This window comes from Echinops telfairi, unplaced genomic scaffold (assembly GCF_000313985.2).
Source record: "Echinops telfairi isolate 266 unplaced genomic scaffold, ASM31398v2 ScPeMD7_443;HRSCAF=831, whole genome shotgun sequence".
In the NCBI taxonomy this organism is placed as follows: Eukaryota; Metazoa; Chordata; class Mammalia; order Afrosoricida; family Tenrecidae; genus Echinops; species Echinops telfairi.
The window spans coordinates 83,309,976-83,330,158 of NW_022104341.1; the positions used below are offsets into that span (position 1 = coordinate 83,309,976).

Genomic DNA, 20,183 nt, shown 5'->3' on the forward strand with positions numbered 1-20,183 from the left:
TCAGCTGGCAAAACTCACTTTCTGCAAGACAGCCCTGAGGAGAAGCCACATGGACCTACCCCTATTCAGCCCTGAGTGCTGGAGCAGCCATGTGGAGACCCCTGCCAGCGCTGAGATGCTTACATGTTCAGATTCAGCTTTCCTCCTGCAGTCAGCATCATTGTGTGTTTTGTGAGATGGAGGAGGACTTTGTGGATTGGTGTCGGACATATGGGCAAATGTTGGACTTGTGGGTTTGGGCAACACTGGTTTGGGATGTTTTCTTGATGTGCACTTACCCTTTATATAAAACACTCTCTTATACATATAAGTTTCTATGGATTTGTTTCTCTAATGTACCCAGACTGACACATCAGGGAATTGTTGCTCCAGTTACAATTTCTGACGGCTTTATCTATCTTGGAATTCAAGCATCTAACAATCTTCATTATACAGGTCTAGCAGGTCTAACAGGCTTAATGAGGTAAAACTGGGACTATAATAGTAAGGGGGAGGAAATATTAAAGAAGTAGAGGATAGTTATGTGTTTCATAATTGCTATACTGCACCCTGGATATACCTTCCTTCCTGTATGACTCTTCTGTGAGGGACTGTCCAATTATCTTACAGGTGGGTTTGGGGTCTCTACTTTGTCTACATTTCTTCACATCAATTTGATTACTTGTTTTTTAACTTCTGATACCTATTCCCATTGACACTTCATGAGCATGCAGGCTGGTGTGCTTCTTCCAGGTGGGTTTTGTTACTTCCCTGCTAGATGGCCACAATATCTTTTGATAGCCGGGCACCATCAGCTGTCTTCATATTAGCTTGTGCACCCATTTTGTCTTCAGTGATCTTGTCAGGTAGGTATCATGTGTTGCCACATTATTAGAACAAACTGTTCTTGTACTGAGGTAAGATTTAAGTAGAGGCCCAAAGTCCACCTGCTTCCTTATTGTATTTATGTGTGTGTGTGTGTGTGTGTGTGTGTGTACACATTCATATACATTGACTAATATACCCATCTTTATATATTTATGTATATGCATATCTATATTTATACCTATATATATATGATTATTACTTTCTAGTTCTTTCCTCTTTTTCTTTTTTGTTTCCTCCTTATACCTACTATTATATTTACCTGTTGTCCACATCTCAGTTATTCCTCTTGGATACATTTCAATTGATCAAACATGATCCAGAATTTATACCTTTCTCCCCATTGATTTTATATCTCTTGCTATCCCCTGTCCGTGTTGTTATTGGCTCCTTGCTCCCCCCCCTCCCATGCTGCCTCTCTACTACCCCACCACCCGCAACCGTTGGTCCTGTTGTTGTCTCATTGGGATTGCTTGTCCTGCCTATTTTATATAGATAAAGACAGAGAGAAACCATACAAGTAGTTCCAAATCTAGTTGTTATCCTGACCCAGAGTTGATGAATATTACTCTGTTAAATAGCTAGCAGACCCTGTTATTATCCATTGGTCCAATCCCCTTTTCTTTCCAGGATCCCTTTCCCAAGACCCACTAACCTAACATCCCTCATACCCTTTTAGTCCTCAGCGTTCATGTCCAAGGGGCATGCCTTCTACAAGACCCTGTTGCTCTTTTTACAGTCAGGTATGGAGCGGTGTAGTGCCCCAACCCTGACCCCGTTACACCTTTGAGCTTTTTGTGTGGCCCCCTTGTGAATCTTCTCCAACCAGGTGCCAAGCGCTGCCCCTCTACGTCCAAAGTCTACAATCATGCTTCCTCAGGGACTTAATGGCTTTGCTCTCATTGCTGGTCTGTTGCACTCCCCTCTTGGTTTGCACCCATGTGGATGGGTCAGACTGGCTATACTCCCCAAACTGTGTCTTCAGTGCTGTCCTCTGTAGTGCTGTCGTCTAGGGAGGGCACATCATGTCTTGAGCTGAGGGTGGCCCTGCAGTCCTCTCCATGAATGAGCTACTCTGAGCAGGCTCGTCGCCCTCATGGCACACTGGATTGCAATGTATTCTCTCTCTCCCTTTCCTTTGAAGACAATGTCCTCCATTTGGGTGGATTAGTGCCGTTCCCCCAATGCTGTCTTTTATCTTCCCTCTGTGGGCCATGAAGGCATATTGGGTGAGGGGTAGGGGGGATGTCTTTCCACAAGGGTGCTAGGTGCATCTTTTTTTTATTTTTGGAATTCCCATTCTTCTCAAGTCAATTCATAGGTTGATATAGTCCACACAGTTGAATGCCTTTGCATAGTCAGTAAAACACAAGTAAACATCTTTCTGGTACTCTCTGCTTTCAGCCAAGATCCATCTGACATTAGTAATAATACCTTTTATTCCATGTCTTCTTCTGAATCTGGTCTGTCAATGTATTGCTGCAACCATTGTTGGATGTTCTTCAGCAAAATTATATTTGCTTGTGCTATTGATGAATTTGTTCTATAATTTGAGCATTGAGTTGGGTCACCTCTCTTTGGAATGGGTACAGATGTGGACCTTTTCTGTCAGGGGGGCCAGCCCCTAACAAATCATCACAGACCTGGTAGGCGCAATTGTACAGCGATAATAAGTAAAGATTATTGTAAAGTCATAGAGAATAAGAGAGATAGGAGAGAGAGTAAACTGAAGGAGTCAGACACATTTCATGGTAGCATGCAGAGAGGGGGCAGGAGAGAGACGGCAGGGAGGGGAAGGAGGACAAGAGGAGAGGGGACAGGGGAGTGAGGACTGGGAGAGAGAGCTCTTTATTTCTAGCCAAGGCTATGTACCTTTGGGGGGGGGGTGCAAATACCCTAATTACAGGTAAAGGCATATTTCACAGGAAGGAGTTATACTATAGGTAATACAGTAATGAGAGGGAGACAAAGCAGGGGTATACACGCAATAGGAAGGGGATGGATTGGGGGTACACATGTGACAATGTAGGTGGATCCTAGATACAGGATGGCAGCCTAACTTGGATGTCACTGAGCAGGTTTGATCTGTTCTCTGGCTGCCATGGAAACAATTACTATGCTTATCAGTAGGGTATAAGCCCCACCTACAGTGGATCCGGCTGATGGCTGAATGCCTTCAGGGAGAGTATCTGATCTCTCACCATGTGCTGGCAAACAGCCTCTAATGTTTGGCATATCTTTGGGGGAGACAAAGCTGGGGAAAAGTCTTTTTACGTATATCCCACATTCTTCCAGTCAGTTAGCCATATAGCTCTCCAGAACTTTCTGGCATAAGCAAATTAGTGCTTCCAGTGCTGCATCAGCTTGTTGAAACGTTTCAGTTGATATTCCATCAATTCCTGGAGACTTGTTTTTGGTTATTGCTTTGGGTTCTTGCTCATATGCTACCCCTGAAATGGTGGACTGTTGACTAGTTCTTTTTGGTACAGTGACTCTGTGTTCTTTACACACACCTTTTTTTTTTTTAATAGTGATATTGAAGAGGGATACTTTGGGGCGAAAAGTCAGTCCAAAGGGCCCTTAACTAATTGAAAAGGCCCTCTTTACACCTCCTTTTGGTGCATCTTTCATGATTCAATGTGTAGCCCATAGAATCTTTCAATATTGCACTTGACCTGAGTTTTTCTTGTGTTCTTTCAGTTTAAGATATGCTGAATATGTTCTTCCTTTTTGGTTTTCTTACTCTAGGTCTTTGCCCATTTCATTATAATATTTGACTTTGTCTTCTTAAGCTGCCCTTTAAATTTTTCTGTTCAACCTTTTGACTTTACAATTTCTTCCTTTTGCCTTAGCTACTCTACATTTAAAAGCAAGCTTGAGTCTCTTCTGACATCCACTTTGATCTTTCTTTTCTTTCATGAGCTTTGCTTCGTATGATGTTCTTATGTCCTCCCAACAGCTCACTAGGTTTCCTGTCATTAGTGTTCAGTGCAGCAAATCTGACCTTAAGATGTTCTCAAAATTCAGTTGGGATTTACTCATGGTCATATTTTGGCTCCTGTGGACTTGTTTGAATTTTCAGCTTCAGTCGAACTTAGCAAAACTTTAGCAGACTAAAACTCTCCTAGGGTTGTATAGTCTGTGTTTAAAGTGTTTATCTTATATTAAAAGCCTGGTTGTGAAGCAACAAAGCCCACATGGAAGAAGCACACCAGCCTATGCAACCACAAGGTGTCGAAGGGATCGGGTGTAAGGCATCAGAACAAAAAATCTTACCATAGTGAATGATGGGGGGAGTGCGGAGTGGAGACCCAAAGCCCATTAGTAGGCCACTGGAGATCCCCTTGCAGAGGGGTCTCGGGGAGGAGATGAGCCAGTCAGGGTGCGATGTAACAATGATGAGAAATACAACTTTCCTCTAGTTCCTAAATGTTTCCTCCCCGTTCCCACTACCATGACTCGAATTCGATCTTGCAAGTCTGGCTAGACCAGAGGAGGTACACTGGTACAGATAGGAACTGAAAATACAGGGAATCCAGGACGGATGAGCCCTATAGGACCAGTGGTGTGAGTGGCAAAACAGGGAGGGTAAAGGGAGAATGGGTAGGAAAGAGGGAACCGATTATATGGAACTGTGTGTGACCTCCTCCCTGGGGGACAGACAACCGAAAAGTGGGTGAAGGGAGACGTCGGACAGGGCAAGATATGACAAAATACCCATTTATAAACTATCAAGGGCTCATGCGGGAGGGGGGAGCGGGGAGGGAGGGGAAAAATGAGGACCTAATGTCAGGGGTTTAAATGGAGAGAAAATGTTTTGAGAAACGATATACAAATGCGCTTTACACAATTGATGTGTGTATGGATTGGGATAACAGTTGTATGAGCCCCTAATAAAATGTAAAAAAAAAAAAAAAAAGCCTGGTTGTTTCTCTTAATTTAGAAATGATAAAGCTGATAATTTTCTATTTAATCTAGACAGGAATCTTTATTTAGCCTCAGGCAAGCCTCATTTATCCTCTACCTCAGCTTTACAACCAGGAAAATAGGGATAATGATACAAACACACTAGTAGTTAGAGGGTTAGCTATTTAGTCCTTTGATGTAGGAAAAAGGCCATTGTTATATATCTTAAGAAATAGCTAACATGCTATAACAAAGAACAGACTATTCCTGTGAAATCCCCATCCTGGAGACAACTTATTAGAAAGATTGAACATATGTGCTATTTTTAGATGTTCAAAAAGCTAACTGTAAGCTATTTTCAATTGCATTATTTGATGTCTATATCAAATTACAAATCTCTGTCTTTCTTTCCTAGCAGCTTTCATTTTGCCCAAGGATTTTTTTTGGGCAGATTTCTATCTGCTTAAAAAGAATGAGTACAGTTTGGTTAAAGGAAGATTTGAGAACTTGGTCTCAACTTGCATGAAGACCTTTTTAAGTGGCAATCGTTCTTATGGCTTCAATGGTGGGCTTTGGTTGCCACTCTGATGATCCTGTCTTTGAGCCTGCTGGTGGTATTGTAGTGAAAAGCCCAAGAGTTAGGGCAGAAACAAATTGGATAAAAGAATCTTGGAGCCTCACTCCCTACTGGAAATCTCAATAGAACTTTTCTCCTGAATATACTAATCTGGTATATGTATCCATAGACTTGAAATGCTTTCATCTTAACCCTCTCACGGACTGCTACTTGGTGGAACTCCGATCTGTGGGAGGGGTCCTCTGCAGCACTATACTTCATCGGGTTGTCAATGCCTCTCAGATCTTTGTCAGAGCCTGATCACTTAGAGTCATTTTACTGTTCCTACAGGGATTCTTCCATAGACTTGTTATAGCAAACCCTATCTGTCAACACAAGCTTTCTTTACACTTTTCGATGACAAGCAGCCTATATGGCGTAGCTTTTTAGAAACTTTGATAGGGTCATTTAATTCTACTATGGATCAAACCTACAACACAACTAGTAAAAGTGCCCTTGACCATTTGTAGGTAGTTAGTAAGCATCTGTTATATTTGCTTGAAAAAGTCTAGTCACCCAGCCCTTTTTTGTTTTTTAACTTAGGCATCATCTGCTCCAATAAGGCTTCTGTGGCTATCTAACACTGGATTAGGTGTCATTTTTCTGTGTTTGCACAAGAAATTGAAATTATTCTCTACAGTATCATTTTCCTGTGAGACAAGGGTTATAACTGGACCTGGCACATATGCTCAATATATGTTAAATGAATCTATGACAGATGATGACAAACACTTTATAAATGCTTAAAAGAAGGTTCATGCTTTTAATATTGTCACAGATGTTTATGTGAATTTAAGGATGAGTTTTAGTGATTAAGACCAGAAAGATTGTGACATTGTCTGCTTGGTGTTCACTTTTTTTGCATCTTAACAAATCCTACATTTATTGGCATGGCTGGCCCTCTACTCCAAGGAAAGTCTCCCAGGGGCAGGGTTTTTTTTTCTGCGGGGGGTGTGGGTAGGGTGGATATTAAAAAATACGGTGTCATGGTAAAAAGAACATAGGCATTTGGCTTTCATAAAAACATGTAGTCCTGGAATGTAATCTTTGTTCTGCCATGCACTAGTTTTGTGACCTTCAGTGAGGTTACAAGCCCACTCCAAACTTCTATTTAATTCATCTTTAGATTTTCCATTTGTTCATTTATTCAGTAAATACAAGGGGGACTTTAAAAAATTCATGGGAAAATGGAATAAAAAGAGAAGGGAATTTTTCATGAACTTTTTGAAGCCCCTCATCTGTATATATGCTGTATGCTAAAACATATGGTATGCTAAAACACTATTCTAGATGCTAGGAATATAGTGGTAATCCAGATAAATCTGCCCTCCTGGAGCTACTCTATAAGGAGAGAGAGAAATAACACATAACAAATAATTTCAGATGGTGGCAATTCTAAGAGGAAAAATAAAGCAGGATAAGGGAGATAAAGAGTGGAAGATGGAAAGTTCTTTTAGATAGGAGACAACATTTGAGAAGAAATCCTAATGATGTAGGGTAATGAGTGATAAGAAAACCTGAGCGAAAAACCTTTTTTTGTAGAGAGAATAGCAAGTGCAGAAACATTGAAATATTGAGGTAGGAATGAATTTGGCATGTGTGAGAATGGCAAGAAGCCTAGTGTTGACTGAAACTCAGTAATTGAATGACAGAGTGGTAAAACAGAGGACCTGAGAGTTAGAGGAGAACCAGATAATAAAGACCTTTTGGACATTAAAAGGATTTGGAGTTTAGATTTTATTTTATTGGGAAGGTCTTAGAAGGGATTAAATGACATCATCTGATTTATACTTTTCAAAAATCACTCTAACTTCTGTATGGAAGTGAACTGGCAGTAGGATAAAACAGAACCGTGTGAACCAGTTAAGAGATTAATTCAGTAGTCTAGGTGAAAAATAATGCTGACAGAGGCTACAACAAACAGTAGTTGAACCTAATTGAATTCAAACATCCATTGGAGGTAGAACTGACAGGTTGTCGTTGATTAGGTATGTGAATGAGGTAAAGAGAAAAACTAAGGACAGTTTCTGGATTTTTGACTTGAACAACTCAAAGAATGGTCATATATTTTACTATAATGTAGGAGACTGGGAAAGAGCAAGTTGAGCATCGAGGTTCTTTTTGGACATTAAATTTGAGACATTAAGTATTAGACTTTTAAGTTTTAAGTGGCAAGTAAGCAGTTAAATTTACAATTCTGAATCTCAAAGGAGAGACCAGGGTTAGAGATACAAATTGGGTATAGTCAACAAATTAAAATGTATTTAAAGTCATATTAACTCATTAGGGAATGTGTGTAGCAAAAGTACACAAGATGCACAAGACTGAGTCTCTAGTATTTAGAGGTCAGGAAGCAGAGAGTGAATGGGAAGGATTGGCTACCCAAGGAGAAAAAAAAGTCAACCTGGAGATTATGGTGTCATGGAAACTGAACTAGTTGTGGTAACACTACTGAGGAGTTGAGTGATAGGAGCATCAAGTATTAAACATTATTAGTTGAAAAAAACCAGGTGATGTAAATCCTTACTGAACTGATAAGGTCAAAACCCTTTCTTAAGAGAAGGTAAGAGGAATGAGAAGGTGGAGGCAGGCGGCTAACTTTTTTGAGTCATTTTTATATGAAGAGAAGAAAAATGTGGCAGAAATTGGAAAGGGACCAGCTGTCAAGGGAGATTTGTTTTGTTTTTAAATGAAACATCTCATACCTATAAAAAAAGTGATATAAATAAATGATAAATGTTCCCTTGCCCATGTTATAGAAGTGAGGTGTTTTTTTATTCAAGCAGGAATGTATTTTAGCATGTATGAATGCTGATGGAAACAATCCTGAAAAGGAGAAAATGAAAAATAAAGTATTCGGTTATCACTTCAATTATGTTTTGACTACCTACACATTGCTCAGCTACTTGGGATGATAAGTGAATACAACAAAGTTACTGCCCTGTGGTTTTGTTAAGTAGATGAAAGGGTATCTGATACCAGTGTTCAAGTAGATAGAAACAGGGACAGTTAATTGGTTGTAATAGGCAGACCATATAACATGGGACACATGTAAATTTGTTAATTTTGTATAAAAAATGCTTATGTTTGCTTCTGCTTGCTTCTATTTCTCATTGAAATAAAAAGTAAAGATATAGCTAAGAGGATGTAAAAGTTTGAAAGAAAGATAAGAAAACAGGAAATAATCTCAGGGACTATGAGAGTGAATGGCTGGGGAAATGTGCTATTAGTCAATACTAAGATTTGTATTACTCATTTAGCATAAGCCTAACTGATAATTATACAGTTTATCATTTATGCTCAGTTTCTTGGGCTTGGGTGCAAGGTAAAGCAGATAAAGGGTTAGAATTCAACCGACTTGGGGATTTTGCTAGGCAAATTCAAGAATAAAGAGAGTGGCAAAGAAAACAGATGAATATAAGGGAGTAAAGAGTAGTGAATAGATTGATGATCTTGTTAGTACCAAAGAGAGTTAGAGAACTAGAAGGTGGCAGTCAGAGAATGGGATATAAGTCCTTGAGGGCAGAAATTTTGTTTTAATTAGAGACTATCAATTCTCTGGAACTCCTGGGTGTGGTGCAAATGGATTTGCACCTGGGTCTGCTTATGGATTTGAGTCTACTCATAAGTGGAAGAATTATAAAAAAAAAAAATTTTTTTTAAGTAGAATTGCTTCTCATCTACTTTTTAAAATCAACCTTTGAAAACCCCATGGAGCACAATTCTATTTTGACAGATGGGGTTTATCATGAGTAGGCATCTGCATCATAAAAACTGATAATGATTTTCTCTTATGAATGGTGAGGATTTAGCTCTCTTCCCCTGTTCCCATTTCTCCTGTACATTCTTCCTCTTTCCCATCCTCCTAGAATAACCACACCAAACTCTCTGCCATGGATTCAATTCCAGTTCATAATGACTGTATAGGACAGAGTAGAACTTCTTTGGGTTTCTGCCACTGTATGGAAGCAGCAGCCTCATCTTCCTTCTATGGAACAGCTGGTAGGTTTGACTTTGTAGTCAACAGCTCTATGCTTAATCCACTATGTCACCTGGGCTGCTCCTCCTATTATAGTTATATCATACTTTTAATGTTAATAGTCAGTGTTTATTTAACTATGTTGTTTGAGCAAACTGCTGATAGATGTGGTCAATTAGAGTTATGTTCCTTTCCCATACAATTTTTCCCTTTAAGTTAATATATGTCTTTTGTCTTAGATTTCATATACCTTTGCTTAGTTTTATATGAATTTATTGATCTACCCCCAATCTCTAAGTCTCCTTCCAAGATATGAAAACTAATATATAGATGAAAACTCGTTAGTTATTTTATCATTTTCATCTTCCTATTGAGGTCTTCTTCAGAATTTTCTTACTTACCTCAATCTATATTGGTATAGATACCAATGCCTGGTATACATCTGTAATTTCCCTTTATGATCATCTTCCCCCCCACCCCCCTTCATGATCATCTTGAGGATTCTCTTTAATTATTCCTTAAATTTAATACCTTTCTTAGAATCCTTACTTTCCTTTTCCTCAGTTTATTCCCTTGCTTTATGGAACATATACTAGAGCTTTCTCACAAAAAAGTAAATTTTTGAGAACTTGCATGTCTGTTTGTTAGCATTAGGTTAAACACTGGGGATACAAAGATAAAAGAGCTCCTTATCAAGCTGAAAGTCTCCTTGGGTGTGCAAGTTAGGTTTTATGTCATTTTGGTGGACCAGGGTTCTCAGTTCTTTGGGAGTAACCTCCCTCATGTAATCTAACAACTTGACAATCAGCTCCATGATGGGATCTAACATAATGTAATCAACTGCTCTCTGAGCAGCTAGCAGCTGTGATGGAGTGCAGACCCCCCCCCCCAATTGACCCACGCTTTGATGTAATTAAAAAAAAAAAACTACTCAGGGATATAGCCTGCCCCTTTTTAAGCAGACTCTGTGGGAAAGATTGCCACTTCTGCTGGGCTTGGATCCTGCATCTGGATTGCCCACATCCTGCCATATTGCCTGCTGACCTCAGGAGCCACTAGTGGACTGCTGACCTTGAATTCATTTGACTCTGCATTCCCTAGCCACAGTCTCCACAGCTACATGAGCCAGAAGAAGCCTCCAGGTTAACATCTGTCTAGAAGACTTGAACTGAACTGAAACTCAATTACAACTGTGTGAGCCATTTCTTGATAACAATTTAAGTATACATATCCATATAATCATCAATAGTTTTCTCCCTGGGATGGCTCATTTTAAACCTAGTGGGTTGGCAAAATCCACCAATCACTTGATTAGGATTCCACACACCTTATTTGCTGGGCCCACCCCCCAAAGTTGTCAGTGTACCTCATTTGCAATATTGGCCAACTCTCCAATCCCCCTGGTGGGTCACAAATAGCTCAAATTTGCATAGTCCCACCTACTCATTGGGTGGGTGTTACAGGGCCATGGCTAGAAAGGCCATATAAAAGCAATCTATCATACCACAATTTCATAGAGCAGTGATTTCCAAAATAGGATATATCCACAGACATGGGTTGTATCACCCATGTGCAGGATGTACTACCAAAGGACAAGATTAGAATTTCTGGTTATTTTTTTTTTTATTTCCTCCTTTTAAAATGTCTGTTTTATAAGTGTTTAAAAATAAGCATACTTTATCATTATAAAAATTTTTATTTTAAAATAAATTTTAAGAGTAAAATAAGTGTTTAGTGCTTATGTTTAGAAACCACAGTTTTAGGATGTCTTTGGGTGGGGAAAGGATATAAATAATCAAAATTGTTATATGAGATAGAATAGGGAAAAACTAAAGCAAGAAAGACTAGTAAGATATTATGAGACCTAAACTAAAAGTTCAGTGGAATTGAAAGAGGAGGATTCGAGGGCCAGAGAGATATTAGAACAGAGCATCTGTGCAGGGCAGAGGTTACTCTAGGACTGTGCCCAGATTTCTTCTTCTTTTTTTTTTTTATGTCCAGATTTCTGACCTCAGATCCTAAATAATGGTGAAACTATGATTCAGCTAAAGAACACAAGAATGATTTTTAGCTCTGAGCCAAAGTATTATCACCTTTCTTACTTACAGACTTTTTCCTGCACTTTCTGCTGTACCTTCAATGACAACAAAGTGGTGGTGGGCCCTTGAATATGATATGTACTTTGGGGACTGAAAACTGGGAGCCTTTTCCATTCACTTTCAACTAAATGTGAGCCTAGTGGATGAAGTCTTAATTGAAGGTAGCCATTGATGTTTTTTAAAGCAAATAAACTACCTTTATGGAATGGTTGGGATTAGACCGCATGGAAAAGGTAAACTATGACCATTCTTCATTTGACCAAATAGTTGAATTCATTAGTTCCATATGTGCAGGGGCAGGGTGCAAAATGGTGATTTGGACCATAGCCAAGGTTTAGGAATGTGCTGGGTAGGTGAAAGCATGGTAGTTACCTTTCCCTGACAGTTTTTTTCCCCAAGGAACTAAGTATATTTTTCTTTCGCCTTGCTGTAGGAAATTGTTTGCCAGATTGTGTTGTTTATAACAATTTGTCAAGTAACAGCTGCCAGGAAAAGAAAAGAGCCTATTCCCAGTAACTCTCAGCCTCCCACCCTACCCACTCTACCACACACACATACATCTGGTTTTCTGATTTAACTTTGTTGGGGTTTTTTTTATGTTGTTTTACTTAGTGGTTTTTTACTTGATTGAAAATGCTCTTATAGCTGAGAGAAAGTACTGAGAGTTGAATGAAGATCGAACATGATAGTGGGACAGGAGGAAAGTTAAAAGAAATAGGAGGCAAAAGACATTTACAGAGACATAAATTTAGCCATGCACATATGTAAATACATTAAAGTATAACGATAGGGATGTATGTCTATGTACATATATTTAAATGTTAAGCATTAAGGTAATAAATAGGAGGGCACTGGATCTCTACTCAAGTACTCCCTCAATGCAAGAACACTTTGTTCTAACAACCTGGCATTCTGTGATGCTCACTTTCCCGGCACTATCATTGAAGTCAAAATGGGTGCATAAGCAAATGTGGTGAAGTAAACTGATGGTGCCCAGCTATTCAAAGATATAGCATCTAGGGTCTTGGGCTTGAAGCTAAATAAGCGGCCATCTAGCAGGGAAAAAACCAAACCCACATGGAAGAAGCACACCAGCCTGTGTGATCACGAGGTGTCCACAGGATAAGGTATTAGGCATCAGAAGACCACAAACAAACAAATATATCAATGCAAATGATGGGGTTTGGAGTGGAGACCCAAAGCTCATCTGTAGATAATTGACATTCCCTTACAGAAGGGTCACAAGGAAAGAACGAGACAGCCAGGGTGCAGATAAGAGCTCTCGATAACGGAATCTAGGACAGATAAACCCCTCAGGCACAGCAGTGGGATTAGCTATACCATGAGGGTAGAGGGAAGAAGGGGAAGAAACGAGAACTACAATGATGTACAATTCCGCCCCCCATCCCGCCCTCCCAGAGATGCACAACAATAATGTGGGCGAAGGGAGACAGTAGGTGTAAGTAAGATATGAAAATAATAATGTATAATTTATCAGGGGTCCATGAGGGTGGGAGGGAGGGGGAAAAGGAGCTGATACCAAGGACTCAAGCAGACATAAACTATTTTGAAAAAGACGAAGGCAACACATGTACAAATGTGCTTGATACAATTGATGTATGGGTTGTTATAATAGCTGTAAGAGCCTCCAATAAAATGATTTATTTTTATTTATATATATGTATATATACAAAAAGAAAATGCTCTTATAAGGAGGTATTTCTAGGCCTTCCCGTGACTTGGTGATTGGGTTTGCTGAACTAAATTTGTTTGTTTAGCCATACTGTTTGGCAGCAGTTTAGATTTTGAATTCCTCGAGTCTTGATTTCTCCTCAAGTACCAAAATGTTGGTTCCCTTGGGAACCCTGTATGTTTCCATTTTATCTACAGTGTATACATTTACTCTTTCAGGGATATGATTTTTGCTCTGGGCATTAGTCTAGATGCTAGAGCCTCTAGGCAGTGGTTCTCAACCTGTGGGTCGTGACCCCTTTGGGGACCGAAGGACCCTTTCACAGGGGTCGCCCAATTCATGACAGTAGCAAATTTACAGTTATGAAGTAGCAATGAAAATAATTTTATGGTTGGGGTCACCACAACATGAGGAACTGTATTAAAGGGTCACGGCATTAGCAAGGTTAAGAACCACTGCTCTAGGGGCAGTCTTGGCTGAAGCCTGCTGAGTACTTTTGTAGTACGAATAGTCAGGTTTTCGGCAATTCTAGTTGCTATTAGAGCAGAACTGGTGTTATGAAACACAAGGCAATTGAGGGTTGATGAAGTTAAGGAGCTTTCACATTAGTGTCATTTCAGCTATATAGCTGCTTCACAGTCCAAATAGCTCATGTTTATTCATGAATTGTGGTCACGTGTTAAAAATACCTTTCTGCTTTTTGCCAATTTTTATTTCTCCCACTGTGCACCAATAAGTCTAAAAATACTGCTAGACTGGTCTTCACATTTCTATAATAAAAATCAGAGCAGCAGTCATATGTTTTCTATTTATTTATTTTAAAAAGTCAAGAAAAGTGTCATGAAGGTATTATGAAGGATGATTTATTTTTTCTTTCAAACTTATGTTCCTTTTTCTAGGATCTCCAGCATTGGAAACAAAATATAATGATCAGACAATAAAGATTTCTTTGCAAGTGATGAGGATGGGAATTCCAAAGAGGATGGGAATTTGTTTGATCTCAGTGAATCTTACATGGTGCATTTTCTGGGAACTCGAACAGGAGAGAGGTGGATTGACAGCACCTCCATCTGTATCCTGAGCCTACTGTCTCAGACCTAAGCTTTTCTTTTCACACTGAGAGCAGATGGCAGGCAGACATTGGGGGCGGGATCTGTTCCTTGTGCTCTTTGGGGATTTTGCATTCAGTTTAGAAAAAAGTCATCTAAATGCATGGAGAAAAATTAACCTGCAGCCTGTTCACAATGATGCAGGACTTGTTCGTCATTCACTACTGACAGATTTAAGCACTTTTACAGACATTAAATGATAACGGCACTTATTTTCCAAGATAATATTGTCACTACTTCAGAAGCTTTAGGGTCATAGCCTACATTTTGGAGTGTACTTAATAATTCAATATATTGTAGAATAGTTAGCTTATAAAATCAGACATGAAAGAAACTTGGAAAAACAAATTCTTCTTCAGTAAACTTTTTACCATTATTATGAGATGGAGCAACTCTGTACTCCTTTAGTGACAATTGTGTAGATATCTTATGTAATGGCCACATGTCCCCTACCTTTCTGCAGACTGTTTCTTTCTTAGCTTTCCTGTGTATTAGCTGATTTATTAGTGTTTGTGGTTCCTGGATACTGAGTTACAGACTTAAGAATTTTTTCCTTAAAAGAAGAAATTTGTAAGAACTTTTTTTTCAATCTTAGAATTAAGACCCAGAAAGAATTATGCAGGCCTTAAACAGAGGTATAGAGAAAAGACAAATGTGAACTTCTTAACCAGACTATAGATAATGAGTCATATTTAAAAGTACAGATTGTATATACCTAATACTAAATTTTAGGCAAGTTGAGGTATTCTGATGGCTAAGCCTGACTTTTTACATGAACATGCTTCTTTTCTTTAGTAGAATGTGAATTGAAATAGATTTTCCCACACAAAGTAGGAATCTTGGGTTTAAATGAAAATTTTAGAAAAGTTGGAACCACTTAAAGAAACGTCAATGTAGATAGTAACTTTATGAACCTAGGATAATTTTTTAACGTAATACCAAAAGTGTCTATCAAAAGTGTGTATAGAAGCTAGAGAATAAGATTCATGAATGTGGAGCTACCTGGTTAAATCAAGAAGGGCAGCAGGGAAGCAGGGTTTTCCTAAAGTACCCCTGGAGATTGTAGGTGTACTATTGAGAACCATTGACTTAAGGTTACATTTAAAGAATTTGTTTCCCAGTTGGTTATTTTGGAACTTCATCTGCATTTATGTAAAACAAATGGCACAGAATTTTAGTAGAAATTTGTTTAAAATATGATTGAGTACCCTTATTAGCCACTCATTCTTACTACTTTCTAGTTCAGGTTTCTGTTAAGTTCCACCATAAGGCCCGGTGGAGTAAGTGCTCAATATATATTATATAAATGAATCATTGGAAGTGATCATCCAGTTTCTACCAGAACACTTTTAATGATAGAGAAGTCATTCTCTTACACAATTACTCTTTGTGACTAGCTCTGATTGATAAAAGTTAATATAACTGAAAGACCAAATCACTGCTACTGAGTCCATTTCAACTCATAGTGACTTCTGTGCACGTTTTACCTATCACTCTTAGTTTTGCTCTCGGGCTACAGAAAATGTGCTCTTTTTTTCAGACTGTTAAGTATTTGAAGGGTGCTATTATATTTTTCTTTCTGAATCTCTCTCCCCGTTCTTTGCCCTGCCTACTGTTCTCCCACATTGTCTTTTCTTTTCCCTAGTAAATATCTATTGTTCTTTCAGCTGTCAAGGTTTCCAGCTCTTTGACCATTTTGATCCTTTTTAACTTATCACAACTACTCTTAAAATATGATTTCCAAAAAAAAATATATATATATATGATTTCCCAGCTGAACATAAACTACACTTAGTTGTGTCAATTATCCAATACTAAGAATTAGAATCTCTCTTAAATGTGTCTTCCAGTAAAAGAAGCTCAAATATCAAACTCACTGACATCAAGACTCATGGTGACCATATAGGACAACTTAGAAATGCCACGGTGGTTTTCTGAGACTGTAAAGGCATATAAAACCTTATCTTCCTCCTGCGGAGAGACTGATGGTTTTAAACTGCTGACCTTGAGGTTAGCAGCCCAACATATAACCATTATGCTACCAGGGCTATATATCTTTAAATATTCAGTATCATAGATTATTTATGCAGATAGCCATTGCTAGTAATTAGCTAAGTTACTAATGTAAATCAGGTTTTTACTCTGTAAAGAACAAATAATAGTGCATACTACATAAGGTTATTATAAAAATTAAGTGATATATTATATGTAAAGTGCTATCACAGTTCCTGACTAATAGTAAGCATTCAGTGTATGCTAATTACCATTATTATTGTCATAGTTCATCTGAACTTTTAGAATTGTAATCAGAAAACCTTCCATTCAAGAAAACTTTTCATAATTGATTTACTTGCTCATTTGTCACATAATTTACTCGCTCATTTGTCACATAAAGTACCTATGATAAGTCAGGCACTGTATTAGGTAGGTTTGATTTTTCCCATCTATAAAAATGGGAATCAATAATATTATTAACAGTCCCAACTGTTTTGTGATTGTTGTGAAGATTAAAAGGTTACTTTGTATGTAACTGAGGTTGGATTTATAATTGCTTATGTATTAGCTAAAGGGTGGAATATTATATGAGAGGGTACCCTCCAAAAAACCGGAACTCCCCCCACCCCACCATAAAGCTATGTATTATTTTTTTTACAAAACAACCTTATCGCCTTTAAAGTACTCTCCATTACACTTAATACACTTGTCAAATCTGCGATTCCATTCTTGGAAACATTTTTCAAACTCACCTGTTTGGATGGCTGACAGCACTTCCCTTGTTATTATTATTTTTTTCACCTCTTCTACATCTCAAATCACTGTCCTTTCATGTCCCTCTTCATTCATGAAAACAAAAAAGTCACATCGTGGGAGGTCAGATGAATAAGGTGCATGAGGCAATACAGGCATGCTGTTTCTTGTCTGTTTGTGTTCCTAAAACTGGCACACTAAGATGGCTGCGTGACCAGGTGCATTGTGGTGGTGGCAAATCAGGCCTTTTTTGTCACACACTGTTATGCAATTTTTCAGAACCTCTAAATAGAAAGCTTGATTAACAGTCTGACCTGGTGGAAGGGAGCCCAAATGCACTACGAGTCAGTTTGGGAAGTTGACAGACGTTCAGAACAAGGTTTGTCTACAATCAGCATTTCACCTGTTTTAAATCGAGAAAATCACTTGTACACTTGAGTTTTTCCCACAGCACTGTTTTTCCTTGTAAGCTCTGTTCAACATCACAACATTTTCTGCCACTTGGGAGCACTAATTCAGAACAAGTTGCTTGTTGCTCACCTAGCAGGGGGAAATGTGTACTACAAACTCCACTCTGCCCAGTGCAAGTCTGGTTTTTTGGGGGTAGCCATCGTTTATACAAGAGGGCTTCTTCAGAAAGTTTGTGGGGAAAATGGAATTAAAAGATAATGAAATTTTATATATCCTTTTATTTCTTAGTCCTTTAGCAAAGCAACTGCTCTGTAGTGTTTCATAACCTTATTGAGTCATCAAGCTATGTGAAAATACTTTTTATAATGATAAAAAGGTAAATAAATAAAAGATCGTTAATTCCATAGTGATAGGCAGGGTGCTAGTTTTCAGACTTTGTTCCTTAGACTTGAGTTTCAGTGGTGCTGCAGGGACTATCCAGTAAGACCTAGGGGAGAGAAAGGTTAGAGATTTCAGAGCCTTGACTAACACAGCTCAATTGGAACAACCACACTTTTTTTTTTAACTTATTCTGCTTCTTTATAAAATGATTTGAAAATCATTACCCAATTTGCCTTTACTTTTAAGGCATCATAAATTTATTCTGTGACAATTTGTATGATCTGTTGTCCTTTGTGGTGCTTACTTTTCCCTTTTCCATTTGACAGACAGATGTACTGGTCCTCAGCTGTGATCTGATAACAGATGTTGCCTTACATGAGGTAGTGGACCTATTCAGAGCTCATGATGCATCACTTGCTATGTTAATGAGAAAAGGCCAAAGTGGCATAGAATCTGTTCCAGGTCAAAAGGGAAAGAAAAAAGCAGGTAAGAAAGACTAGAGTCTTAATTTATTTGTTTGTTACTTTTTTATAATTAATAGGCTCAAAAATAGCAACCACTGTGGGGATGATCCAAGACTGGGCAGTTTCATTTTGTGGTACATATGAATCAAAAGTGACTAGACAGCATCTAATAACAACAACATTATTATTATTCATGTTTTTATTGAATGAGTATTTATTGCAAACCTATTCTGTTGTCTTGCTGCAGACAGTTTGCAAGCGATTGATGACATAAAAACAAATACGGGGTACAGTCTTTGACTTGAAGATGCTTATAACTGTTTATCAGATTCTGTCATGTCTAAGAGACCTTTTAAAGGAGAGGAGCACTCAGCTATTTGTTTAAGACTCAAATGATTAAATATATGTATTTTAATTTTAAAAAAATATTTAAACTTTGATTATAAATTTAAATACCTTTCAATGATTGAATTGCCGTTACATAATTTAGTGTAAATAATATTCTTTTGAATACTCTAGTTTTGTTATTTACCAAAGTTTCATATCCATGTATAGCCTAATAGCATATTGTGGTTGTCGCTCAAGATCATAGTGGTTAATGATAGGACTAGAACTTGAACCCATATTTTCTGACTCCATAGCAGTGCTTGCATGCTTCCTTGCTTCCTTATTTTCTTTTTATGAATGTGGTTTGTATTTTTAGTGAACTTTTTATGAATATCATTTTTAGTGATAAAATTATCCAAGGCATGTTATGAAAAGTAGTAAGTTTACAAAACTACCCTCAAGTTCTATAAGTTACAAAAGTTCTATAAGTTTACAAAACTACCCTCAAGTTAATAAGCTAAAAAGGCTCACAGAACTCACTGAAAGCTGTTATGATTATAGTTTATTAAAGGAGAAACAAGTATAGATTAAAATAAACCCAGAAGCACATAGGACAGAGTCCAGGAAGAATACCAAACAGAGAGTTTCTATTGTCCTCTTCCTGTGGAGTCAGAACAGGGTTACTCTTCTTAAATGTCAGTATATGATAATATGCATGGAGTATTGTCAGCCAGAGAAGTTCACCAGAGTTCTTACTGGGGCTTCCTTACATAGGCATGATTGATTGTGTCTGTCTGTCTGATCTGTCTCTAGCCCCTCCTGACATCAACTGATATCACATGACCTCCACAATACTTGTTCTTTCTGGCCTGTTCAGCTCCAACCTTAAATACTATCTGCTATGGTCAGTGCTACTCTTCAAATCATGTTAATACAATATTTGGTATGATCCAAGGCCCCTAGGAAAAAAAGATACTATTATTACATATAACATTCCAAGATCTTAGAGATTTTCTCTCTGAAGCAAAGGGCAAAAGCCAGACCTCTTACATTATTAAGTTTTCCTATGTATTAACATAATGTAGCTTTATAAGTCTTTCAAATTTTCTCTTAATAAAATTTTATATTTTTTGCTGATAGATGATATCTGACACACTTTAGTTTCATTTACTTTTAAATATTTGATGTTCTCTGATACTGTTGAAAATTATACTTTCTTTTTAATTTGGTTTTCATTTGTTTTCTAATATATCAAATATATGTACAAATATATAAATTTATATCCTCCTACATTGCCAAACTCTGCTGTTATTTGGATTTTTCTATGTAAACAGCCAAATCTTCTGTAAATAAAGCAGCTTCATTTCTATTTTTTTAGTCTTTGTTTATATTTTTTTGTTTTAATCTTTTTTTTTTTTTTAAACATTTTATTAAGGGCTCATACAACTGTTATCCCAATCCATACACACATCAATTGTGCAAAGTGCACTTGTACATCATTTCTCAAAACATTTTCTCTCCATTTAAACCCCCGACATTAGGTCCTCATTTTTCCCCTCCCTCCCCGCTCCCCCCTCCCACATGAG

General features: G+C 37.9%; 1 protein-coding gene across 5 annotated transcripts in view; it reads left to right on the top strand.

Annotated features, from left to right (window-relative positions):
- Positions 1 to 20,183, top strand: part of EIF2B3 (eukaryotic translation initiation factor 2B subunit gamma) — a 147,063-nt gene that overhangs the window by 26,648 nt on the left and 100,232 nt on the right. For all 5 annotated transcript variants that reach the window (XM_045292130.1, XM_045292128.1, XM_045292129.1 and 2 more), the window contains one exon: positions 18,133 to 18,292. In XM_045292130.1, the coding sequence (XP_045148065.1) occupies positions 18,133 to 18,292 (160 nt within the window). The remainder of the gene's footprint in view (positions 1 to 18,132; positions 18,293 to 20,183) is intronic.